We start from the raw sequence: 27,072 nt of genomic DNA, 5'->3' as shown, positions 1-27,072 counted from the left end.
ACTCTGCTTCTTATGTCTCCTCAGCTTTTTCAGGGCTGCCTCAGGTGCCTTTGCAGAATGTTAGGAGATAGTAAAATTACTTTTTGATTTCTTTGGTCTGTGTTTAATCTTGATTTTGCACGTTTTTGGAAAGAGAATATTCTGGTGGCATTTTCAAGTTGTGGTATTAATACAGATTAATGGGAAGACAAAAACCCGAGAAGCAGAATTATTCCACAGAGTAACATACCACGTAATTCTCCCATTTAAAGTTGATGATTCCATGTTGTTTAGTTTCACGGAGTTAAGCAGTCTACACTCAATTTTAGAACACTTTCATTACCTCAGAAAGGTATTTCATACCCATTTTTCTCCAGACTCCCAGTCTTGGGCAGCTACTAAACTCTCACTAGAGTTCCCTGTTCTTGACATTTCATATACAGTGAATGTGTGATCTTTAGTGATTGACTTCTTTCATTAGGATAGTATCTTTAACTTCTATACATGTTACAATATGTACTGGAACATCATCATTCTGGTATATTGTCAGTGTTTCTTGGGTACCGTCCAATAGTGCTCAGTGACTTCATCTCATACTAAGCTTGGGGTTCACTCCCAGTGGTGCTTGGGTGCCAGTGTTGACATCGGGGATGAACTCTGGGTCTCCTACATGCTCAGCCTGTTGAGCTATCTCTCCAGCCATCATCATTTTTAATTTTGGGGAGTTTTGGACTCTATGCAGCAGTACTCAGGGCTTATTTCTGCTTCTGTGCTCAGGAACCATTCTTGACAGTGCTCCAAGGACCATTTGTGGTGCTGGGATTGAACCTGTGACTGTGTGCAAGGCTCTACTATACTCTATATTGCTCTATACTGCTAAGCTATACTCTGGCTCATGTCATCAGTGTTTTTGTTTTTGGGTCATACCCAGAGATGCCAAATGATTTTTGGGTCACACCCTGAGATGCCAAATGGTTACTCCTGGCTCTGCACTCAGGAAATACTCCTGGTGATGCTTGAGGCACCATAGGGGATTCTAGGAATTGAACTCAGCCATGTGCAAGGAGATCACCCTATCTGCTATCCTACAGGTCCGTCCCACATCGATGTGTGTTTATTTTTATTTAAAATTTTTTTTTGAATCACCGTGATTTTGAATCACCAAGCTTTCATGATTGAGTTTCAGTCATACGATGATCTAACATCCATCCCTTCATCAGTGTACATTTTCTACCACCAATGTCCCTAGTATCCCTCCTGCCACTCCTACCCCATCCCATCCCCTGCCTTTATGGCAGGCACTTTCCTCTTTCCTCTCTAACATTGGTGGTTTTTTTTTTTTTAAATTTTTATTAGTGAAACACCATGAGGTACAGTTGTAGATTTACAATTTTTTGTGCTTGGGTTTCGATTATACAATGATCAAATACCCATCCCTCCACCAGTGCCCATTTTCTGCCACCATGGATAATATCCCTCCCACCCCCATTTCCCCCATCCCACCCTGCCTCTGTGGCAGGCCATTCCCTTTTGTTCTCTCTCCTCTTTTGGGCGTTGTGGTCTGCATTGAGTGGCAAACATGTTTAGTCCATCGTCTACTTTCAACATGCATCTCCCCTCCTGGGAGGATCCTCCAAACACCCTTTATTTGGTGCTCCCTTCTTATCTGAGCTGCTCTTTCCTCTAGAATGCCCGCCTGGCCTCTAAGCTATGGAGTAATCCTCCTGGTGCTGATCTCAGCTATTCTTGGGTATTAATCTCATATTTTGTTAACTTATATCTCGCAGATGAATATGAATGCAATCTTTCTATGTCTATCCCTCTCTTTCTTACTCATTTCGCTTAGCATGACACTTTCCATGTTGTACCACTTGTATGTAAATTTCATGACTTCATCTTTTCTAACAGCTACATAGTACTCCATTGTGTAGATGTACCAAAGTTTTTTTAACCAGTCATCTGTTCTTGGGCACTCAGGTTTCTTCCAGTTTCTGGCTATTGTAAAGAGTGCTGCAATGAACAAAAAGTGCAGATGTCACTTCGACTATACATTTTTGCCTCTCTGGGATATTTTCCCAGGAGTGGTATTGCTGGGTCAAATGGGAGCTCAATTTCTAATTTTTGGAGAATCGTCCATACTGTTTTCCAGAAGGGCTGAACCAGTCTGCATTCCCACCAACAGTGAAGGAGTGTCCCTTTCTCGCCACATTCACGCCAGCATAGGTTGCTTTTGTTCTTTTGAATGTGGGCCAGTCTCTGAGGTGTGAGATGGTTTCTCATTGTGGTTTTGATTTGCATCTCCCTGATGATTAATGATGTAGAGCATTTTCTCATGTGCTTTTTTGCCATTCGGATTTCTTCTTTGAGAAAGTTTCTGTTCATTTCATTGCCCCATTTTTGGATGGGGTTGGATAACATTGATGTTTTTAAGGTCGTTTACTTACCTCAGACTTCTTGATTAAGTCCTTTAAAAGCCTAATTTTTTCATCTTACGCCTCATATTTTTTACACATTACTGCCATCTTCCCTTTTTTTTTTTTGTGAAGCAAGATAGTTTTTATTGAAACTTACTTAGAAAGATATGAGGGGAGATATTGGGGCACACATTCAGTGGAGAACACAGTCTTCTCCAGAGTGGAAAAAAGCAAAGAAACAGACAAGCAAGTGAGATAATGTGTTTAGAGAGGAATATGGGCTTGAAGAGCAAGCCGTTTTTCTTCGCTTTTACTCTAGCATGTAGACACAGATTTTGTTAAACCTGCAACCTATGTTCATAATTTTGCATAATCAATCCTTTTGTTGTCTAGCTCTGTTAGGATTGTCATGGTTTTTCTTTTAAGGGTATTATGAATGAAACTACTGTGAAACTATTGAGATGTAAAAATATTTTTTAATGATAGAAATTACTCTTGTTTTTCAGGGCACATGCTGCTAAACTTAAGTCATGATAAGCAAGATTTTTTAAAGGAAGTTATGGAGTCCTTTGCCAATAAAAGTGGTCAGTCAGCTTTATATGATGCTTTATTTTCTAGTCAGCCATCTAAGGATAGATCTTTCCTTGGTAGTGATGATTTTGGAAACATTGATGGACAAGCACCAGAACTTGATGATTTGGCTAGATACGATCTTGGTGAGTTTTATCGTTTGAGTTTTATCTTTTAAAATACATGTTTTTCATCTTTAATGTTAGAAAAATAAAAGCAAAAAGGGAAATAGATAAATTGTGTGCAATCTAATTTTCTAGAAATAATGATTTGATATTTTCCAGTATTTCAGGCCTTTTTGGGGATGTGGGGAGGAAGGTGACCAATATAATCTATTTGGATTTATCCATGGATTAGTTATCTCTTGTTTTCAGGTTTTTACTGTTAATACTGTCATGAAAACTATATTTCAATTTTTCCCCATAGAGATTATTAAAAACAATTGCTGGGACAAAAGTGATGTTTGTGTATAAAAGTCTTGCAAGTTGCCATATAGGCAGAAACCCATAACTTTGTCTTAAATTTCATGTAGGAAAAAAAAAAATCTCTGTTACCACAATATTTCTCAGTGCATTAAGGAAAAATCTGTTTTAAGTTTTCTTACTGTATGGTACAATTATTTATTTCACTTCTGCCTTTTTTTTTTTTGATTTTGCTTTATTGAGTTCTAGTGAGTATCTTTTTAGATGGATTTGAATTTTCTGATCTAGATATAAACTGTATTTTCATTTCCTTGCTTATTTATCTTTTGGTGCTAGGAATTGAAATTAGGATCTCACATATACAGGGCAGGTACTACTGAGCTGCATTCCTGGCTCAAAAGTGTGAATACTTTTCATTAAGAACCATGAGACCTTGTTTCTCATGGAACTTCCCTGAGCTCTGATGCAGAAAAATAATTCTAAAATTAAAACATTTAGTGTACTTTGGGGCTGGAGCAATAGCACAGCAGGTAGGGCGTTTGCCTTGCACACGGCTGACCCGGGTTCAATTCCTTATTCCCTCTCGAGAGCCTGGCAAGCTACCCAGAGTATCCCGCCCACACGGCAGAGCCTGGTAAGCTCCCCATGGCGTATTCAATATACCAAAAACAGTAACAACAAGTCTCACAATGGAGACGTTACTGGTGCCCCTAGAGCAAATCAATGAACAACGGTAGGACAGTGCTACAGTGTACATTGCTTTTTTATGTTGATAAAAGTGGTTGCACATAGAGTTACCTGAACTTTGAGTTTTTTTTGTATGTTTTCTTTCAGGTGCCATTCGAGCACATAATGGTAGTCTTCAGTATCTTACTTGGCTTGGCATGCAGTGGAATTCATTGCCTTCTTTACCTGCAATTCGAAAATGGTTAAAACAGCTTTTTCATCATCTGCCTCAGGAAACCTCAAGACTTGAAACAAATTCACCTGAATCATTATGTATTTTAGATCTTGAAGTAAGCCAAGATTTTGATAAATTAAATATTTTGATTTTGTTTAATTTTGGTTTGGCGATACACTTGGCAGTGTTCAGGACTTTTTCCAGATCTCTTCCCAAAGATCTTTCCGTTGGTGCTGAGGGGACAGTATTGAGTGTGAGGATTGAAGTGAGGCTGGCTGACTGTATACACTTTTTAACAGCAACAACAACGAAAAAGGGTGTGGGAACTTTGGTTTAAATTTTTTAATGTAAAGTAACAAATTTACTTTTAATCAAAACAGGTGTTTCTTCTTGGAGTAATATATACTAGCCACTTACAATTGAAGGAGAAATCTAATTCTCATTGTAGCTTCTATCATCCATTGTGCTTGCCACTTCCTGTATGTAAACAGCTTTGTACAGAAAGACAAAAGTCTTGGTGGGATGCAGTTTGTAATCTAATCCACAGAAAAGCAGTGTAAGTAGTATACATGTTTAATTTACTGGTTGGGCTTTATCAGCAATTAATTTACGTGGAGGTTAATTTTTGATTTTTGGGGCACACCCAGTGGTGCTCAGGGCTTTCTCCTGTCTTGCCCTCAGGGATCACTCCTGGTGGTCTCAGGAGACCATAGGGGTTGCTAGGGCCTGTTATGTGGGTTGGACACAGGCAGGGAAAATACACTATGCCTGTGCTATTTCCCTGCTCCTACAGGAAGAGAAGCACATGACCAATTGTACCCTCCACAATAGGTGGTTTCTATCCATATTGTCAACTGTGGCCATAAAATATTCTACAAAAATATTTTGAGACATACCATACATAGTCACATAAGTCTTGTCACAAAAAGTTTTATTTTGTTGGTTGTTATTAATCTTTTTCTTTGCCAGATTTATAAATTAAGCTTATTCTTCGTCTACTTGTGTATAAAATTCATGTTATATATAGGGTTCTATCTGCAGTTTTAGAATGTATATCTCTGTGGATATGGGGAGTGGGGGGCTCTATTGTATACCTAAGTGTTGAACTATGTGTTTATAAACATTTACACAATAAAATATTTTTAGACCTGGAACTTCAGCGAAATTGCGGCTTCTTGTTCAGCATGATATAAATACTCTCAGGGCCCAGGAAAAGCATGGCCTTCAACCTGCTCTTCTTATACACTGGGCAGAATACCTTCAGAAAACAGTAAGTCCATTCAGAGCGTGTTTTGTATTTGGGCCACGGTGCTCAGGGCTTACTCTTGGTTCTGTGCTCAGGGATCATTTTTGGCGGTGCTTTGGGGACTATATGGGGTACGGGGGTTAGAATTTGGGTCACCATATGCAGCTCAAATGCTCTGTCCTGTCTTTCTGACCCTAAAGTAATGCTTTTAAGAATTAATTTCAAATTATTCTTTCATCTCTTTCTTCCCCGTCTTTGTTTTAATTTTTTCTTTTAAATTTGGTTTAGAACTCTTCTTGCTTGATGGTCAGGGTTAATCCTGGTGGTGTTCTGGGGGATCATGTGATTTTGGTATTGAACCTGGGTTTCCTGCATCAGAGCATGTGCTTAGCCCATTGAGCTATCTCTTGGCCCCAAGAAAATTATTATAAGTTTTAGAAATTAAACTTCTTGTTTAAAACCATTTAGTTTTGAAAGCAAAAGCTGGTATTAGGATAGTGAAATATATGTACATATGTTTTAATTTGCTGCTAGATATGTAATACATAGACTGTTAACCTAGTACATGGTAAATGTTACCGTGGATATTAACTGTTGCTTTTGTTGCTTAATAACGGTGATTATTTTCCAACCTGAAAGTTATTTAAAGGGTAAGACCTTTAGGTAAGACTCTTAGGTAAGACTCTATAAGTAAGGGCATTATAGGTCTTTCAAAACATGTGAGACCTATTTTACAGCATTATTAGGTATAGTTGTGTAGTATTTTTTATTAAACCATGATAGAATGCTGCAGTTTTCAACTATTTAAAACTATTGTTGTTTAAAAAAAATGGGTGAGACTGGAGTGATGTTTCAAAGGGTAGTGTGCATGCTTTGTATGTAGGAAGTCTGAGTTCTATCTCTAATTAGAATGAACCCTGAGAATAGAGCTAGTAATAATCTCAAAACCAAAAAAAAAAATGGTTAGAAGTATTTCATTAAGTAGCTTTATTGAAAGTACCAGTAACAGTGTTATTCTGGGGTGGATGTCTCTTTAATATTTGGAATGTTATGCGTTTTTAAAAATCTTTACAATACCTTAGTTACATTTTTCTCTTGTATCTTATTTGTGTTCTGTAGAGATGATTCTAACTTTCTATTTTTAGGGCAGTGGTCTTAATTCTTTTTATGACCAGCGGGAATACATAGGCAGGAGTGTTCATTATTGGAAAAAGGTTCTGCAGTTGTTGAAGACAATAAAAAAGAAGAACAGTATTCCTGAACCTATTGACCCTCTGTTTAAACATTTTCATAGTGCAGACATTCAGGTAATAGTGGGGGGCAAGGGTATGACATATGCCTTGCAAATTGGAGGCTGTTGGTTTGATTCATGACACTGTGATGTATGGATGAATGAATAAAATAATGGAGAAATGCTCTGTACATCATGGAGATACGGGTTTCCAGTTTATAAACAGAAATTTTGTAAATTCTATAAGATAGGTAATTTGCCTGTTTTTAAATTTTTTTAGGCATCTGAAATTGGAGAATATGAAGAAGAAGCACATATAACATTTGCTATTTTGGATGCAGTTAATGGAAATATAGAAGATGCTATGACTGCTTTTGAATCTATAAAAAATGTTGTCTCTTATTGGAATCTTGCACTGGTAACTAGACATAGTACTTGAATTGCAGAGTTTCTTTTTTGTTTGTTTTTATTTTGTTTATCTTGGGGCCGCACCTGATGGGGCTCAGGGCTTACTCCTGAGTCTATGCTCAGGGATCACTCCTAGCAATGCTTGTGGGGTTGTCCATGTTTGGTGCTGGGGATTGAACTGGGGTTGACCATATATAAGGCAGGTGCCTTACCCTGTACTATCTCTGGCCCCTACAATTTTCTTTTTTTCCCTAAAGCTTATGATTGTTTCATAAATGCATTCTATATAGATTTTTCACAGAAAAGCAGAAGACATTGAAAATGATGCCCTCTCTCCTGAAGAGCAAGAAGAATGCAAAAATTATCTGCGGAAGGCCAGGGACTACCTAATAAAGATACTAGATAACAGTGACTCAGATTTTTCAGTGGCCAAGAAAGTAAGTTGCTGGTTATTTGTATTTATTATTGAATACTGGGTGATAAATATTTTTGCCATTTCTATGTTGATAATTTTGCTACCATTGCGTGGTAGGACAGACACTGTTTGAGTTTTAGTGTTACTTTCTTTGGTTTGATGTCTTTTTAAACTTGAGTTTAGGCTTTTATTTCTATAAAAATACTTGTTGGGAAAATAGAAAAGCTTCTAAAGACAGTTATTTTTGTTATCTTGGTCTCTTGAGTATAGAGCCCTCAGGACTGCAACCGCTGGGTGTAGATCCTATAATTTTTTTTTTCCTGGAATCAACAATAGTTGCTAATAACTTCTGAGCATTTCTTCTCATCTTTAGCTGCTATGAACTCTTGTTTTTTCTAACAGCAGTTGGAGATTGCTGTGGAGTGTTGATCAGTTATATTTAACTTTCCAAGTCACTGTCACTGTCTTCCTGTTTTTCTCGTGTGGGCCCAGTAATCTCCATTGTGAGATTTGTTGTTACTGTGTTTGGCATAATGAATACGTCACCGGTAGCTTGCCAGGCTTTGCAGTGCGGGTGAGATACTCTTGGTAGCTTGCCGGGCTCTCCGAGAAGGGCAGAGCAGTCGAAACTGAGTTGGCCTGATCAGTATTTAAAAAAATTTGTTTTGCTGCTCTTTAATTACGGCTTATATTGTCTTTGCATTCTACTGTCTATATTTCTCTTCCCTTTCAAAATGTATTAGAAAATGTTAATAATTTTGGTAAAATCTTCCCAGTTGCCATTATCATAATTACAGATGATGAAGGAATAGAAACCAATAGTCCAGAGTTAGAAGACTTTAGATTACACATGTTTTATGTTTTGTGTTAGGCGTAAAATGCTTATTGTACCAAAAAAGAGATATATAAGAAAATCTTCAGACTTATTTTAGAACTTATTCCTCTATTAATATGGGAAAATATGAAGCCCTTTGATTATATGTCTTTTGATTTTAGTTGCCTGTTCCCCTGGAGTCTGTAAAGGAAATGCTTAATTCGGTCATGCAGGAACTGGAAGACTATAGTGAAGGAGGACCTCTATATAAAAATGGTTCTTTGCGAAATGCAGATTCAGAAATAAAACATTCTACTCCATCTCCCACCAAATATTCTCTGTCACCAAGCAAAAGTTACAAGGTAAACGGAGGAAGGAATTTACTTATACTTTTTTTCATTATACTATTGCAGAATATTTTTATTCAAAGTTCTTTAAATACTTTTGTTATTCTTTTCTTTTTCTTAAGTATTCTCCCAAAACTCCACCTCGATGGGCTGAAGATCAAAATTCTTTACTTAAAATGATCTGCCAACAAGTAGAGGCCATTAAGGTAAATCAGTTAATTTTTCTAATATGATTGTATTTACTGAAAGTCTAGTGAGTAGCAGTCAACATTTCTGAAAAAGCTGGAATTAATAGCAAGCTCCTTGTGACATATTCGATATGCCAAAAACAGTAATAGCAAGTCTCACAATGGAGACGTTACTGGTGCCTGCTCGAGCAAAACAATACATAACGGGAGGACAGTGCTACATTGCTAATAACTAACATTTACAAAATTGATCTAGTGACAGTAACTTTCACAAGATCAATCTCTTGGGAGATTGCTAACTTTTACAATGATCTTGGGCCACACAATTTTTTGTTTTTGTTTTTGGGCCACATCCAGCAGTGCTCAGGGTTTACTCCTTGATCTGTGCTCAGTGGTCACTCCTGGTGGAATCCTGGGAACATTGGGATGCCAGGGATTAAACCCAGGTATGCAGAACAGGTACCTTAGTCTGTTCTGCCACTCCTGCCCTGGGGACCAGGCACTTTTGATTTTTCTGGCTTTTCATATAAAGTGAATATGTAACTGCTTTCTAGTTGCTCTGAGAAATTATGAATTTAAGTTGTAAATTTTAATTACTTGGCTTGTCAAAACTGTGGTCCAGAAAGATTCTAATGGTCACTCTTCCACTAGTTTGTTAGATTTTGGATGTGTAAAATGACCTAGGCATAATGGGAAAAACTTATTTGGCTTAAGAATTTGAGATGTGGGGTGAAGTGATAGCACAGCATGGAGAGGGCGTTTGCCTTGCATGCAGCCAACCCAGGTTCAATCCCCAGCATCTCATATGGTCCTCCAAGCACTGCCAGGAGTAATTCCTGTGTGCAGAGCCAGAAATAACCTGTGAGCATCGCGGGGTGTGACAAAAAAGCAAGGAAAAAAAAAGAATTTGAGATGTGTTTGGATGTCAGTAGGTATAGGTATGGATTTTGGGGAAGTGTTGGTTGAAAATACTGTCTCGGATCCATAAGTGATTATATACTTGAGCCCAAGTGGAGATATTAGATACTGTTTTCAAAAGTAGACTGTTTGATGCCCTATGTTTATTTGGAAAAAGAGTGTCTTGATAGTTACCCGTTTGGTGAATTCTAGGTTTTTAGATGTTTATAAAATGACCAAAGTCTCAATTGCCACATAGTAGGCCAGTTAGTTCGGGGAACAGCTCAGTGTTACTATAAAAATATTTTTGTTGTAAGATGTTAGATTTTTTTTTCTTTTTGGACACAGAGTGGGTGTCTGTGGTGAGGAGACTAGTGATTTTCACTTCAATGTAAGGGGTGGAAGATGCTCTCCTGATGAGGCTCTGCATTGCTGGGGGTTCCTGCCCTACCCTGGTGGTGCTGAACCTTTAGGGCTATCCCAGTGATACTTGGGAACCGTGCATTGTCATATTCACGCCTGGCTGGGTGCATGCTAGACACGAGCCTTTGCCACTGTAGCATCTCCCAGCTCCTGCTTGAATTAGAACTGTGCTGTTTTCTGTGTCTCCCCCTCACCCCTCCCCCCCAACACATTTTTTGATGTTTATAATTCTTTCTTTTTTTTTCTTTTCTTTTTTCTTTTTTTTCTTTATGGGCCACACACGGTGATGCACAGGGGTTACTCCTGGCTCTGCAGTCAGGAATTAACCCTGGTGGTGCTCAGGGGAGCATATGGGATGTTGGGAATTGAACCTGGGTCTGCCGTGTGGCAAACACCCATGCCCTACCCGCTGTGCTATTGCTCCAGCCCTGTAATTATTTCTTATTGTAAAGAATCTGGAAAGAATTTTTAAAGAAAGTGTAAAGAATTTGGCTTTTTATGTTTGTGTTTGAGTGACAGTCAAGTATCAACAACAGATGCTGCCAGATATTCCCCATTATGACATCTTCTTGGGGTTCTTCCCCATACATATGTACAAAACAAACACTGTTCTGCTGTTGTTCATCGATTTTGCTCAAGCGGGCCCAGTAATGTCTCCATTGAGACTTCTTGTTACTGTGTTTGGCATATTGAATATTCTCGGTCGCTCTCCGAGAGGGGCAGAGGAATCGAACCTGGCTCAGCCAGGCTGGCTGTGCGCAAGGCAAACACCCTACCACTGTGCTATCACTCCAGCCCTCTCTGTACATGGATGTGTAAAATTTCATAAATACTCTTTTTCTCTTCAGGTACATCATTTGAGCATTCATTCCCTTGAAAGATTATTAATATATTGTTATATTTATGTTACTTATATTTTGTTACAAGTGTGAAAAAGTGAAAGCTAGTAGTAATATTAGCTTTGGAAGGGCAGGTACATTAAGTTCAGATAAAGAGCAAAGTATTGTGGAAAAATATTTAGAATAATTTTGCTGAGGACCATGAATGTTAGAGAAAGACATTTAACCTATACTTTTTCTTTTTTTTTAAAGCAGGGAATATTTTGGGGAGATAGAGGATCTATACCTGGCAGTCCCCAAGGTTTACTCCTGGCTCTATACTCAGGGATCACTCCTGATGGAACTTGGGGACTCATAGAGGTTGCTGGGGATTGAATCTGCAGGGCAAATGCCCTACCCTCTGTTAGCCTCTGCACAGGAAACTGTCTTGAATATAGTAGAACTTTAAGAAATGTCAGTTTAGAGATGTGTGCATAGAAATTGAGATGAAACATTTAGGTACACAGTTTAGGTTAGAGGCAACCAATCAGGAGTGAATTAGTTAGGATATTGTACCATGGACTGAAAGAATAGGTTTTAACGTAATAGTCATGTTCTTAGATTGGCACCTGACACTCGGATCTTACTGGAGTATAGGAATTTTGGGGGGGAGAGGTAGAGACAGACTAGGGACTTGAACTCAGATTCTCGAACAGACAAATGCTCTACTTTGGACTACATATCTAGCTCCTGGGAGATAGATACTCTAAGATTTTATTAAGGGTTTAAGGCTTTAAATTTTAAAGTTTTTGCTTGTTCTAGCAGTTTTCCAGCATAGTATTATTGTTTGAAATTGATTCATTCTCTCAACAGAAAGAAATGCAGGAGTTGAAACTAAATAGCAGTAACTCAGGGTCCCCCCATCGTTGGTCTACAGAAAATTATGGACCAGATTCAGTGCCTGATGGTTATCAGGGATCACAGAATTTTCATGGGGCTCCACTAACAGGTGAATTTGACCAATGGATTATTCTCGACCTTAGTAAAATCACAGTACTTTCCGTTTTTAAAATAAATAACTTGTGAAGTCATTTTGCCTACATTTGTTTATATACATGTTTTTATGTCTTATGTTACTTAAACTTTTTTTACTATTATTGAGACTTTATAGCTTCAAGCTGAAATGGCAGTCAGATCCAGTGGTTAGAAAGATAAAGAATCTTGAACATATATCAGAAGACTTAGGTCACACTATTCCTATTCATTAAAAAAATAATATTATGTATGGAGATGACTAAACTTTCAGTGAATTATTTTGATGATACACTGAGAGTTTTAAGTTGTGTCATCCACTGGAAATACTGTTTACTTTGAAATGCCTTAATACTCAGAATAAAGGACTTTGGAGCTCGAATACATTGGATTTATTGGTTGTGGTCTGTCACCTCTGAGCCAGTTGGTCTGTTTGAAATGTGATGACAGTAATGATAATACTTTCCTCATTTTATTATTGTGAAAATTTATATGTGTGGGTGTGTTTCAGGAGTTTTACTTAGAGTTTTAACTTAAAATGAATCAAATCATTGTATAGCACCAACCAAAATAGCTTGGTTAAATTTTAGATTTTAAGGTTTTGTCACATTTCGATAGACTAATTTATATCCTATGTGAGTTTTCTTTCTAAAGTAGTACCAAAATAGCCATCTCAATGAGGCATTTCCAGTTTTTCCAATTAAAGAAACTTCTTAGCAATTTTAACTTTTCTAGTAACTGTAGAGAGGATAAAGAGACTTGCTGGCTTGTCTTTTCTACATCTTTTTTAGCACTTTTCAAACTAAACCAATTGTTAAGCACCTTTGGATCAGAGTTTCCATTTTATTTATGTGAAAGTGTGATTGATTCATCATTAAGTATTTTTACTTTATGATAAAACCTAGAAAACAGATCAAGCAGATGCTTATTAATAGTTTTGTACTGATGGATCACACCTGGCTGCATTGGGGGGGGACTGTATGTGATGCCAGGAATTGAACCTGGGTCAGCCGCATGCAGGTCAAGTGCCCTCCCTGCTATAGCATTGCTCTGTCCCTCTATGGTGCTGTTCTCTAAGCTCATCATGTGTCATATTCAGCCGTTTTTCTTAGTTTATCATTTGATAATCTTTTTATGGTATATTTTGATGTACAGAAATTTAAAAAATCTAGTTATCTTTTTAAAAATTTCTATTACTTTTGTATTTGTAGTTTTTGCTTGGATAGTCTTAATTGTAGTACAGACTTTAACAGAATTTTTTCTCCCTCCTTCCCTCCTTCCTTCCCCTTTTTCCTTCTTCCCTTTCCCTTCCCCCTCTCCCCCCTCACCCCCCTCTCCCTCCCTCCCTCCCTCCCTTCCTTCCTTCCTTCCTTCCTTCCTTCCTTCCTTCCTTCCTTCCTTCCTTCCTTCCTCTTCTTTCCTGTCTTCCTTCCCCTTTCCTTCCTCTTTCCCTTTCCCCTTCCCTTTCCCTTTCCCTTTCCCTCTCCCTCTCCCTCCCTCCCTCCCTCCCTCCCTCCCTCCCTCCCCTCCCCTCTCTCTCTCTCTCTCTCTCTCTCTTTTTCAGTTGCAACTACGGGCCCTTCAGTATATTATAGTCAATCACCAGCATATAATTCCCAGTATCTTCTCAGACCAGCAGCTAATGTTACTCCCACAAAGGTAACAAGGGAATAGTTTATACATTTATAAATTTCCTTTTTTATTGTTTGGTATTCTTTTAAGGTAATTACGGAAGTAGTTAAGCATTAAAATGTTCGTGTCCCACGAAGTTATATTTAAATTTTCTCTCTGAGATACACTTGTAATATTTCAGTCACTTTTTTTAAATGGTATGAACATTTAGACTATTTTTAATCAAAAGTAGTTGTGCTAGTACCTGCAATCGTTGTATTTTGGTAGAAAAGGACTAGGATGTCCTTGCTGAATCACTATGGAAAACTGTCTTTGTATTAATGTCTTTGTTTTTTTAATTTTTTTCCTTTTTGGGTCACACCTGGCATTACACAGGGGTTACTCCTGACTCATGCATTCAGGAATTTCTCCTGGTGGTGCTCGTGGGACCATATGGGATGCTGGGAATCAAACCTGGGTCGGCCCTGTGCAAGGCAAACACCCGGCCCACTGTGCTTTTGCTCCAGCTCCTTAATGTCTCTTAATGATATGCCACATATCTTAATGATCTCTCTACTTTTTAATGCTTATTTTTAAAGTTAGTAGAAATTAGTTTAAGAACTATATGTAGTTTGAAAAAGCCTACAACATCTTTTAAAACTTTTATTTCTTCCTTTTAGGGTCCTCCAGTTTATGGCATGAATAGGCTTCCACCTCAGCAGCATATTTATGCATATTCACAACAGATGAACACACCGCCAGTACAAAGTTCATCTGCTTGTATGTTCTCTCAAGAGATGTATGGGCCTCCACTGCGTTTTGAGTCTCCTGCAACTGGAATTCTATCACCCAGGGGTGATGATTACTTTAATTACAATGTTCAGCAGCCAAGCACAAATCCCCCTTTGCCAGAGCCAGGTTATTTCACAAAACCTCCACTTGCATCTCATGCTTCACGATCTACAGAATCTAAGGTTATGGAATTTGGAAAGACTAATTTTGTTCAGCCTGTGCCAGGTGATGGAATAAGACCGTCTTTGACAGCACCTGCCCATGCAACACAGTCAATTCCTTTTAAATTTAACTCAAATTTTAAATCAAATGATGGTGACTTCACATTTTCCTCACCACACGTTGTGACTCAGCCTTCTTCTACAGGTTACAATAATAGCGAAAGCCTATTAGGTCTCCTAACTTCAGATAAACCATTGCAAGGAGATGGCTTCAGTAGCTCTAAGGCTGGACACACCACTGGGCCTCGAAATACTTTCAACTTTGGAAGCAAAAGTGTGGCTGAAATTTCGTTTTCTGAAAACATGGGTTCAAATCAGCAGAAGAACTCTGGTTTTAGTCAAAGTAATGATGATATGTTTACTTTCCGGGACCCAGGGAAGTCAGTATTCGGAACACCTTCAGAACTGGCTAACAAGAGTCATGAAACAGATGGAGGAAGTGCCCACGGTGATGATGATGATGATGATGGCCCTCACTTTGAGCCTGTGGTACCGCTTCCTGATAAGATTGAAGTAAAAACTGGTGAGGAAGATGAAGAAGAATTCTTCTGCAATCGTGCAAAATTATTTCGTTTTGATGTAGAATCTAAAGAATGGAAGGAACGTGGTATTGGCAATGTAAAGATACTGAGGCATAAAACATCTGGTAAAATTCGCCTTCTAATGAGACGGGAACAAGTATTGAAGATTTGTGCGAATCATTACATCAGTCCAGATATGAGACTTACTCCAAATGCTGGATCAGACAGATCTTTTGTATGGCATGCTCTTGATTATGCTGATGAGTTGCCCAAACCAGAGCAACTTGCTATAAGATTCAAAACTCCCGAGGAAGCAACACTTTTTAAGTGCAAGTTTGAAGAGGCTCAGTGCATTTTAAAAGCCCCAGGAGCAAATGTATCCACAACGAAAAATCAGGCTATAAGAATTGTAAAAGAAGTTAAAAGTCATGATAGTAAGGATGTCTGCAGATCTGATTCAGGAAGCATGAATTTTGATTTTCAGTTTACAAAGAAAGAAGGGCCTTGGTGGCATTGTAACAGCTGCTCATTAAAGAATGCTGCGACTGCTAAGAAATGTGTATCATGCCAAAATGTAAACCCAAGCAATAAAGAACTCCTTGGCTCATCATTAGTTGAAAATGTTTCCACTGTTAAAATGGGTCCAGAAAGTACTCCAGAGAGATTTGCTTTGATGTCTCCAAAGAAAGAAGGTCACTGGGATTGTGAGAATACCAAATCTAACAAAAGTGGATCTTCACTTGTTCAGCAAGCTTCCTTTAAATTTGGCCAGGGAGATCTTCCTAAGTCTATTAATAGTGATTTCAAATCTGCTTTTTCTATAAAGGAAGGACAGTGGGATTGCAGTGAATGCTTGGTACGAAATGAAGGAACCTCTACAAAATGTGTTGCCTGTCAGAATGAAAGAAAACAGAGTTCACGTACTGCTACTATTTCAGCACCGACTTTTAAGTTTGGTACTTCAGAAGTCAGTAAAACTCACAAAACTGGATTTGAAGACATGTTTGCTAAGAAGGAAGGACAATGGGATTGCAGTGAATGCTTTGTACGAAATGAATCAACTGCTACAAAATGTGTTGCTTGTCAGACTCCAGGTCAATCCAGTGCATCTACTTCTACTGTCCCAGCACCTGCTTTATTTAAATTTAGTACTTCAGAGACAAGTAAGCCCACAAAGAGTGGATTTGAAGGACTCTTCAGTAAGAAGGAAGGACAGTGGGATTGCAGTGTCTGCTTGTTACGAAATGAAGCAAATACTTCCAGATGTGTTGCTTGTGAGAATCCAAGTAAGCAGAGTCAACCAACTTCTACTGATGTAACACCTGCCTCTTCAGATGTAGTCAAGACTTCTAAGAATGGATTTGAAGGGATATTCACCAAGAAGGAAGGGCAGTGGAACTGTAATGTTTGCTTAGTACAGAATGAGAGTTCTTCCTTAAAATGTGTTGCTTGTGATGCTTCTAAGACAACTCAAAAACCAGCTGCAGAAACTCCTTCAGCTTTCACATTGGGCTCAAAAATGAAGTTAAATGATTCTTCCGGAAGTCAGTCAGGAACAGGATTTAAAACTAACTTTTCTGAAAAATCTTTTAAATTTGGTAACACAGGACAAGGATTTAAATTTGGGCTAGCGGATCAAGAAAATACACCTTCTTTTACGTTTCAGGGTTCTACAGATTCTAAATCAGCAAAAGAAGGGTTTAGCTTCTCTATCCCGGTGTCTGCTGATGGACTTAAATTTGGCATTCAGGAACTGGGAAATCAAGAGAAGAAGAGTGAAAAACCCCTTGAGCCTGTTTTTCAGGCTCAGGATGTTAGTGGTCAGAAAAACTGCAGTGGTGTATTTTTTAATCAGTCTGGTAGCTCTTTCACCTTTGCAGACCTTGCAAAATCAACTTCAGGTGAAGGATTTCAGTTTGGCAAAAAAGACCCTAACTTCAAGGGATTTTCTGGGGCTGGAGAAAAACTATTCTCCTCACAAAGCGGTAAAATGATGGATAAATCTGATAATTCTGCTGATCTTGAGAAAGATGATGATACCTATAAGACTGAAGATACTGATGATATTCATTTTGAACCAGTGGTTCAAATGCCTGAAAAAGTAGAACTTGTTACAGGAGAAGAAGACGAAAAAGTTCTTTATTCACAGCGGGTGAAATTATTTAGGTTTGATGCTGAGATAAGCCAGTGGAAAGAACGAGGCTTAGGGAACTTAAAAATTCTCAAAAATGAAGTGAATGGCAAACTAAGAATGTTGATGCGAAGAGAACAAGTACTGAAAGTCTGTGCTAATCATTGGATAACAACTACGATGAACCTGAAGCCTCTCTCTGGATCAGATAGAGCATGGATGTGGTTAGCCAGTGATTTTTCTGATGGTGATGCCAAATTAGAGCAACTGGCAGCCAAATTTAAAACACCAGAGCTAGCTGAAGAATTTAAGCAGAAATTTGAGGAATGCCAGCGACTTCTATTAGATATACCGCTTCAAACTCCTCATAAACTTGTGGATACTGGCAGAGCTGCTAAGTTAATACAGAGAGCTGAAGAAATGAAGAGTGGTCTGAAGGACTTCAAAACATTTTTGACAAATGATCAAACAAAAGTCACTGATGAAGAGAATAAGAGTACAGGTATAGGTGCTGCTAGTGCTTTAGATACACCCACCAAATCAAATCCTGAAAACACAGGACCTACGTTAGAGTGGGATAACTATGATTTAAGAGAAGATGCATTAGATGACAGTGTAAGTAGTAGCTCAGTACACGCTTCTCCGTTGGCAAGTAGCCCTGTGAGAAAAAATCTATTCCGCTTTGGTGAGTCCACAACAGGATTTAACTTCAGTTTCAAGTCTGCTCTGAGTCCATCTAAGTCTCCTGCCAAGTTAAATCAGAGTGGAACTTCGGTTGGTACTGATGAAGAATCAGATGTTACTCAAGAAGAAGAGAGAGATGGACAGTATTTTGAGCCTGTTGTGCCATTACCTGATCTAGTTGAAGTGTCCAGTGGTGAGGAAAATGAACAAGTTGTTTTCAGTCACAGAGCAAAACTCTATAGATATGATAAAGATGTTGGTCAGTGGAAAGAAAGGGGCATTGGAGATATTAAAATTTTACAGAATTATGATAATAAGCAAGTTCGCATAGTGATGAGAAGGGACCAAGTACTAAAACTTTGTGCCAATCATAGAATAACTCCAGACATGACTTTGCAAAATATGAAAGGGACAGAAAGAGTGTGGGTATGGACTGCTTGTGATTTTGCAGATGGAGAAAGAAAAATAGAACATTTAGCTGTTCGTTTTAAACTGCAGGATGTTGCAGACTCATTTAAGAAGATATTTGATGAAGCAAAACTAGCCCAAGAAAAAGCTTCTTTGATCACACCTCATGTATCTCGTTTGGTTACTCCCAGAGAGTCACCATGTGGCAAAATTGCTGTTGCTGTATTAGAAGAAACCACAAGAGAGAGGACAGATTTGATTCAGAGTGATGAGACAGCAGATGTAACCCCTGACGTTGAAGTCTCTAGCACATCTGAAACAAAAGCAGTGGTTTCGCCTCCAAAGTTTGTATTTGGTTCAGAATCTGTTAAGAGCATTTTTAGTAGTGAAAAATCAAAACCATTTGCATTTGGCAACAGTTCAGCTACTGGATCTTTGTTTGGATTTAGTTTTAATGCACCTTTGAAAAGTGACAGTATTGAAGCGTGTTCAGTCCAGAGTGGACCTGAAAGAAACTTGGTACTGAATGATCGTGAGAAGTCAGAAAACTCAGATGGTCGAGTATCTTCAGAGGTCAAAGGAAAGAATTTCTTTGCTTTTCCAAAGGAAGAGACCTTAACAAACTATCCATGTAATGTACAAGAAAAAGGTAAGCACTGAATCTTTAGATAAAACCAAATATTTATTTTCTTTTGTTGGTGGGTGGGGCGCACCCACCTGTACTCAAGGTTTACTCTTCTCATCCCTCAGGCTCTGCTCAGGGATTGCTCCTGGCAGTGCTTAGTGGACCCTGTGGTGCCAGGGCGTGAGGCTGCTCTGTGAAGGATGAGCATCTTACCGGCTGTGTTATCTCGCCAGCCTTTTTTCCTTTAATGTTCATATTTGATTCAAATGTTTCATAGGATAGAAATGTCTTCATTGGGTCATTTAACATGGTGTTTTCTGAAAAGCAGGAAAAAAAAATAACTTGCCTAGATTTTTTCCTTCTCTATTCAGTTTATCTGTGAGTGTTGAAACAGCAACATGTTTTTAAGTTATTTTAGAGATTGCAATTACTGAAAAGTATCTACATCATACTAAAGGTAGAAAACAAGTCCTGGTACAATACTGCAGATTATGAATACTATACTTGAAACATGAGCATTGAGTTTTTCCTTTAAGATGTTCAATTGGTTGTTGTTTCTCAAACATGGCACTGAGATGTTCATTTTTTATTCAAAGTGACCTTAATGATTAAAATGTGTTTTTATACAAAACCAAGCAAAGAATGAAGCCATTGATAATGAGAACAGCTAAATTTCTATAAATTCAGGGTCTTTGACTTTTTACATTTTAAAATCGTATGTTAATTCTCAAAATGTTCAAAAATCAAATGCTCTTTATTTTCTAGGATTTAATTTTATCCTTTTTAAATCTAACCCAATGGCTTTTTGGACCAGAACCCCTTCCTCACAACCTGAGAATAAAGGTATAGAGCTAGTAATGTCAGATGAGATGACATTTTTTTTTCAAGTTTTTACAAAAGAACTGTGACTTAATGAAATTAACTACTTAATATTACAGTGTGCATGTTAAAGAATGCCAGCATAAACAGTCATATTTTGACTAGTGATTTGATACTTTTTGATGCTATTTTTTTTAAATGTACTTGGGTGTTATTTTTTTTTCCCCATTGTACTTTATTTTGAGGTAAACACAGGATATTTACTTTCGTTGTGTTCTATCTCATTACTCTCATTTTCTGCTTAATGAGTACCTATATTTTTTCTAACATTTAGCTACTAATGTTTGCCAGTATCTGAACATGTGAAGACTGTAGCTAATAACCTTATGAAACGTTGTGACCCTTTTGGACTATTTCTTTGGAAATAGCTTAGAAAAAAATACTATATTTTTAAGTATGCTGTTCGGTGGGGCAATTTTTGATCACTTGTGGTAGGACCCAGGGTCTAGTGGTGCTCTAGGGACTAGGTGGTCCATGCAAAGCAAGCACTTTATCTCCCTACTGGCCCTTGCCCCAGCTTTTGGACATGACCCACCAGTGCTCAGGCTATTCCTGCCTCAGTGCTTGGGGGGACCATGCAGTACTGCTAATAGAACTGGGGCTGGCTGCAAGGCAGCATATTAACCCCTGCACTGTCTTTGGTGCATTATACCCTTTTTTAATAGCCACCATTATATATCTGATATTATATGTCTGTGGAGTATAAATCATCTATAATGTAAGTGTTGGTATGAGATTGAAGTTAAGAGGAAGTGAGATTTCTTGAAAGCTTTCAAGAGAGCAGGATACATTAATCTTCTGTTCTTACAGATGTGGTCCTTAAGAAATTAGTTGAAAAGTGTGGACTTTTTTCCCTGCAAAGGGTATATATTTGCAGACAGATTGCTTGGGCATTAAATCTCCAGTGTAGACGTAAATTTACTGGTATACACTTGAAGGGTAAAAGCCTTATTTCAAATTTGAAATTTTTATGGTCCAAAAGATCTTCGAGATGAAGATTTTAGATAGAGGTAGCTGAGTCCTACACACTAAGGCATGCCACTAAACTCATCTTGTCTTCATTAAGTGCATAACAGCAGAACTAGAATCTGTATCTTGTGCTGTTTTTGCTGTCCTTGACTAGGAGTTAATTCTAAGTTTTTGTAATGAAGGAGAACAAAATGCATCTTAAGTGTTATAAAGGGGCTTTTGGATCAGTGTCATTCAGTGGATATAAAACATTGATCTATGTATATGTAATTTAACATTTTCTAGTACCAGGCCAGTGCATCAAGTGGTAGAGGCCCAGCAGTACATGGCCCCCCAAGCACTACTAAATTTAGGTCCTTCTAGTCTCCTAATGACCTCTTCCCCTGAGCATGGGACCATCAGGCCTGCTGTGCCTGACATCATCTGCAGTACAGCACCCCCTGCCATTACTATCTGAGGTGATCCTTTTACAGTTTGTTTTTTCCTGCTTTTCCAGCACCCACTGCCCCCAACAACTTTGTGAAATAGGAACAGATGAAATTTTGACAAGTTGGCTTTGTCAGTTCTGCTACTCAGAACTTCTTATAAAAAACCATAGCGGATATTCTGATGAGTTTTATTTTCCTCCAGTTTTTGCTCTTTGTAGTTGGTTTTCCAGTTATAGAAATTGCTTTAGATTCCTATAGTATGGTTTACTCATAGCATAATAGCAGTTTGTATTTAATTTTATTTGTTATCAAGCTTGGGCATGTGTAAAACTGATTGCAATTCAAGTCACCAGTCATCTTTGGCAGTAGTTAATTTACACCACAGGAACTAATAGAGATTGGCTTTGCATTAGTTTTATTATGTATACTAATCTTTGCTTATTTCTCAGATTTCAATTGTTGAAAATGCATGGACATTCTGCTGAATTACTGTTACACCATATATAGCTTTGGCAGCAGTTACCATTTAAAATTAGAGCCATTAATAGTAATTTCAGCAATTACTAAGTAAAAGAAGGATGTTTTTGGTTTTAAATAGATAGTATGTTGGTGAGGGGTTTTGTAGGAAATTATCTAAATCTATTTGGTTATTAGAATTAACCTGTCTAAATTATTTTTATTTATTTTGCTTTTTGGGTCACACCTGGTGATGCACAGGGGTTACTTCTGACTTGGCAGTCAGGAATTACTCCTGGCAGTGCTCAGGGGACCATATGGGATGCTGACAATTGAACATGGGTTGGCCATGTACAAGGCAGATGCCCTACCCGCTGTGCTATCGCTCCAGCCCCTGTAAATTTTTTATTTTATTATGATATTTTAAGCTAAAGACGAATTCCATGATCTATTTAGTAAGAATATCGTTAATACTTAACTCCCTTTTAAAAATCTTTGTTTTTTTTTTTTACTTGTGTTATAGCAAAAGAGAAGGAAAATCCTGAAGATGATGATGATGTTCTCATTGTATACGAATTAACCCCGACCCCTGAGCAGAAAATTCTTGCCAACAAACTTAAACTTCCTCCAACTTTTTTCTGCTATAAGAATAGACCAGATTATGTTAGTGAAGAGGAGGAGGATGGTAAGGTGTTTTTTGTTGTTGTTGTTGTTGTTGTTTTTAATTTTCTTTATTTTTAAGAGCACTTCTTTCATTTTAGTAATTGGGAGAATGGTGTGTTCTTCTGAACCTCTCTTTTCAGGTATTCTTTAGGTAGATACTTAAATACACGTGTAAATAGTCAATGAGTAATAAGAACTATATTTATATATTAAATTTTTTTGGATGAGTTATACAATGATATTAAAGCATTTCAAACAGTAGGGCAGCTTGAACAAGATTTCTAATATTAGAATAGGCAGTAGTGGGGCTGGAGAGATAGTATGGTGGGTATGTTAGGGCACTTGATTTGCATGGGGATTTGAGGAATGAGTTAAGACCTGGATTTGTGACTGGGGAAACTAAAACTTAACTAGAAATGCCTTTATTTAATGTGATCAATTATACTTTCAAGATGAAGATTTTGAAACAGCTGTCAAGAAACTCAATGGAAAATTATATCTAGATGACTCAGAAAAAAATAGACCCTTAGAAGAAAATCTTGCAGGTATGTTAAATTTAATCCTGAATTTAATGTTTAAAATTTAAACATTTTTTACTGGGATCCGTGGTGGTGGGAAATGGGCACTGGTGGAGGGATGGGTATTTGATCATTGTATAATTGAAACCCAAGCACAAAAATGTGTAAGTCTGCAACTGTACCTCATGATGTCTCAGTATTAAAAATTTTTTTATTTAAAAAAAAATTTAAGCATTTTTTATATATGTCTTCTGGTCTAATAATTTCTCTAACCACTTTTATTTACATGGTATGTCTGGATGATTCAAAATATAAAATATGTATAGATAGTACAGAGGGTGTTTGCTTTGCATGTGGCAGGCCTAGGTTTGACTCCTGACACCCCATGTGGTCTGTGTGTTGTGTTGAACCCCCCCCCCCCCCCCCCTTACTAAACCAGGAGTGATTCCTGAGTGCAGACGAAGTCATCTCATCCTAGGCTGGAGCGATAGCACAGCGGGTAGGGCGTTCGCCTTACACGCGGCCAACATGGCCGATTGAAAAATACAAGGTGAAAAATACTGTTCTTCTACTTGTCTTTATTTCTTGTAGCATTCATAAACTTGGTACTTGGGTCTATAATCTGTAGATTACATTGAAGATGTTATATGAAACTGATAGGACCTCTCCTACTTTAAACTTCACTTTGTTTGTGTTGTTTTGGGTCTTTTAGATAGTGAAAAAGAATGTGTCATTGTATGGGAAAAGAAACCAACAATTGAAGAGAAGGCAAAAGCAGATACGTTAAAGCTTCCACCTACATTTTTTTGTGGAGTCTGCAGTGATACTGATGAGGACAATGGAAATGGGGAAGACTTTCAGTCAGAGCTTGAAAAAGTTCAAGAAGCTCAAGTAAGAATATCTGTAATTCTGGTTTACTAGCCGTCTATTGATGCAATAACAGATTATTTTTGAGGACAGTCAGGTATGGGCTGCCTTCTTCCTCATGCTCCCCTTACCCGCAAATGTCAATTAATCTTAACCAAATAATAATATTGGATTGTAGTTACAACTCTACCAATCAGCTGTAGCAGGAGGGAACGTTTTATCTATATAGAGGTTAACAGTTAAACACATTCCTAATTAAAGTTTTGGGAGTGAGGAGTATTATAGATGATGCGTATAAGCCTTATAATATCTATCACAATAGACAGGGAAATGAAGTCCTTTTTTCATGCACATTTCTTACTCTTGGCTTGACAGAATAGATTGGAAATAGTATTTGAAACCTGATAACTTTATATAAAGGATTAGCCTTTATATAAAGGAAATGTGAGGTGCAGGGTCTGATGAAAGAAAAATAATACCTTTCATAGTGTTTTTTTGAGCAGAGTCCAATAGACATACTTTTTCTAGCTATCTACCTAGGATAAGACAACTGTTCAGTACATATAAACTTACTCATAAGTAAACATTGTTATTGGCAACAAGTGGGCATAATGAAACAATTGCTTTTTTATTTGTAACTGAATTATTTGTATGTGGCAGACCTATCTAAATTTTTGTATTGGTGGCTTCACTATGCCAATATAAACAAAAGTCCTTTTATGAATATTTTAAAAAATAATTTAGACACTGATTTTCTAAGACTTAAAATAAGACTTTTGAGCACTCAGTGATTTTATTTTTTTGTTTGTTTTTGGGTCACACTCGGGTTATTCCTGGTTCTGCACTCAGGAATTGCTTGTGGTGCTGCTTGGAGAACCATGTGGGATGCTGGGGATCAAACCCAGGTTGGCCACCTGCAGGGCAAACACCCTACTCACTGTACTACTGCTCAGACCCAACTGTTTGAAATTTAAATACAGTGTTACTTTCCTTCGACCAATGATACTAGATTCTCCCTTTAGCCTGCCTCACTTCCTTAATAAATTAATTTTTTAAATTTTTTGGGTCACACCTGGCAATGCTCAGGGGTTATTCCTGATTTTCACTCAGGAATTACTCTTGACAGTGCTTGAGTCCATATGGGATGCTGGGAATTGAACCCAGGTCGGCCGCGTGCAAGGCAAAGGCCCTACCCGCTGTGCTATCGCTCCAGTCCCAATAAATTAATCTTTAAAAATTATTTATATCCTGCTCTTCGAGCCTGTGTTCTTCATGAACACATATCTCACTTAATTGTCTGTTTCTTTACTTGTTTATTTCCACTGTGGAGTAGTCTGTGGTCTGTCAAAAACCAACTTCTCATTTTCTCCTCACATCTTCCTAAGTTTCAATAAAAAGTATCTTCTCTCTCTCTTTTTCTTTCTCTCTCTCACACACAAACACACAAACACACAAACACACACAGAAATTTCTTACTACAATTTGAATGTTTTTGTGTATTTGCACATTTCTGTACCACTTAAATATCCCAAGACCCTTGATCCAGTGCTTTTATCCTCTTCTCCCTCCCCCTCTCCTTTCTTGGCATTCTCATTTCTGTAATCCAGAGCAAAAGATTGAATTCCATACATATGCCTTGCAAGTTTTCTAAATCCCTGAGTTACTCTTCTAGGCCCAAGTCTTCAGATTCTTCTTTTTTATCATCATTTTAGAGGTGTCTTACAGTTTTAAGTTCAGTTGTTTAGGTTTTAGGTAAGAAAGGATGGAGTGTGGGATGGGAGAAAATGGTGAAGTGTGCATAATTTAGTTTTGTTTGGAATAGCATGTACTCAGCATTTTTTTTCTATAGAGGAGGTAGAGTTTGTCAATCTTTGTTTAATGGTATTGTGGATGTGGTTAATGGTACTGTTACTTCCTTCTTGCAGAAGTCCCAGAATGACGAAAAAACTAGCTTGGTTGACAATGTGCTCACTGGTGAAACTAAAATGGCTGTACCAGTTTTATGTAAATCTGAAGAACCTGGTTTAACTACCGATCCTATCAGCTCATCTCTTATTTCTTCTGGAACTGTAGACAAACCTGTAGATTTGTCTACTAGAAAGGAAAATGATACAGATTCTACAAGCCAAGGTAAAATCTGATATGTTTGCAAACCTTAGGCATGTTTCAGAAAACATGCACCATCATGTTTATATAGAATGTAGATTATAGTAGTAACAAAGTTTTTAAAACTATACTAGTCCCTCCTATCCTCCCTTTCTAAAAATAAACTTTGAGGCAGCTGGGAACTAGTATAGGAATTAGTTCACTTGCTTTATATATGGTTGACCCTGCTTTGGGCCATTCCCCAGCCCTTATAAAGACCCCTTGTATACCACCAATAGTGGTACCAGATTATAGAACGAGAATAAGCTCTGAAAATTGCTAGGTGTGGAACAAAAACCAGAAAGAAAAGATTTTTTTTTAAAAGTTACATAAAGGGGAGTAAGGTACTTGTAATAAAATCATACTGCCTTGCAAGCAAAGATAATAAAAATACTTATTAGACCATCTAACTCTACTTGTGAATTAATGAGAATAGTTTGTAAGGGATAAACTTTTTTTTTTGGATCACACTTCGTGGTGCTTAGGACTTACTCGTGACTCTGTGCTCAGGGATCACTACTGGCAGTCCTTGGGGGACCTTATATGATGCGTAGGATTAGACCTAGGTCAGCTCCGTGAAAGGCAAGCAGCTTGCCTGTTTTACCATCACTGACCTTGATGGGGGCATGGGGTGATGGACACACATACACTTTCTTGGTGTTAATAGTTAATATTTGATATGCTCTTCCCCTTGTTCCTTTATTTTAGCCTATCTTAGGAGGGGGAATTTTCTTTCTGTTGAATTGTTTTATATTGTGTACATTTATATATTACCTGTTTCAGAAGTAAATGTGGATAATTTGCATTTTAGCACTTCATAATCTTCTTATGCTAGAAGAGAAGAAACATTATACTTAAAACCTCATTTGTTTTAAATGAGGAAAATACAGGATTTCCAAGAGATCAAGCAGCTACATATACATTGGTAGAATTAAGAAAAGACCTGTTGGTTTTTGAGCTTATATAATAGAGAACACAGAAATCTTTATGCAGATGTTTTTTCCTGAATTTGTGCCTTGGACTGAATGTTTCAGGTTATAGGAGATTGC

The 27,072-nt window shown here is 37.7% G+C and overlaps 1 protein-coding gene across 2 annotated transcripts in view; it reads left to right on the top strand.

The window, feature by feature from the left end:
• The window catches only part of LOC130024028 (E3 SUMO-protein ligase RanBP2-like), a 78,387-nt gene that overhangs the window by 41,784 nt on the left and 9,531 nt on the right, over positions 1–27,072 (top strand). Inside the window, exons 9-25 of one of the 2 annotated variants that reach the window (XM_056114642.1) lie at positions 2,900–3,109; positions 4,220–4,401; positions 4,667–4,842; positions 5,433–5,556; positions 6,678–6,839; positions 7,044–7,181; positions 7,462–7,608; positions 8,583–8,762; positions 8,870–8,953; positions 11,947–12,082; positions 13,670–13,764; positions 14,397–19,122; positions 19,864–19,941; positions 22,354–22,515; positions 22,946–23,038; positions 23,724–23,902; positions 25,804–26,008. In XM_056114642.1, the coding sequence (XP_055970617.1) occupies positions 2,900–3,109; positions 4,220–4,401; positions 4,667–4,842; positions 5,433–5,556; positions 6,678–6,839; positions 7,044–7,181; positions 7,462–7,608; positions 8,583–8,762; positions 8,870–8,953; positions 11,947–12,082; positions 13,670–13,764; positions 14,397–19,122; positions 19,864–19,941; positions 22,354–22,515; positions 22,946–23,038; positions 23,724–23,902; positions 25,804–26,008 (7,077 nt within the window). The remainder of the gene's footprint in view (positions 1–2,899; positions 3,110–4,219; positions 4,402–4,666; positions 4,843–5,432; positions 5,557–6,677; positions 6,840–7,043; positions 7,182–7,461; positions 7,609–8,582; positions 8,763–8,869; positions 8,954–11,946; positions 12,083–13,669; positions 13,765–14,396; positions 19,123–19,863; positions 19,942–22,353; positions 22,516–22,945; positions 23,039–23,723; positions 23,903–25,803; positions 26,009–27,072) is intronic. The other variant, XM_056114643.1, reaches the window with a different exon arrangement.

Source organism: Sorex fumeus, unplaced genomic scaffold (assembly GCF_029834395.1).
Source record: "Sorex fumeus unplaced genomic scaffold, SorFum_2.1 ptg000026l, whole genome shotgun sequence".
NCBI classification, from domain to species: Eukaryota; Metazoa; Chordata; class Mammalia; order Eulipotyphla; family Soricidae; genus Sorex; species Sorex fumeus.
The sequence above is the reverse complement of the archived record's forward strand: the minus strand, read 5'-3'. Positions and strand labels throughout refer to the sequence as shown.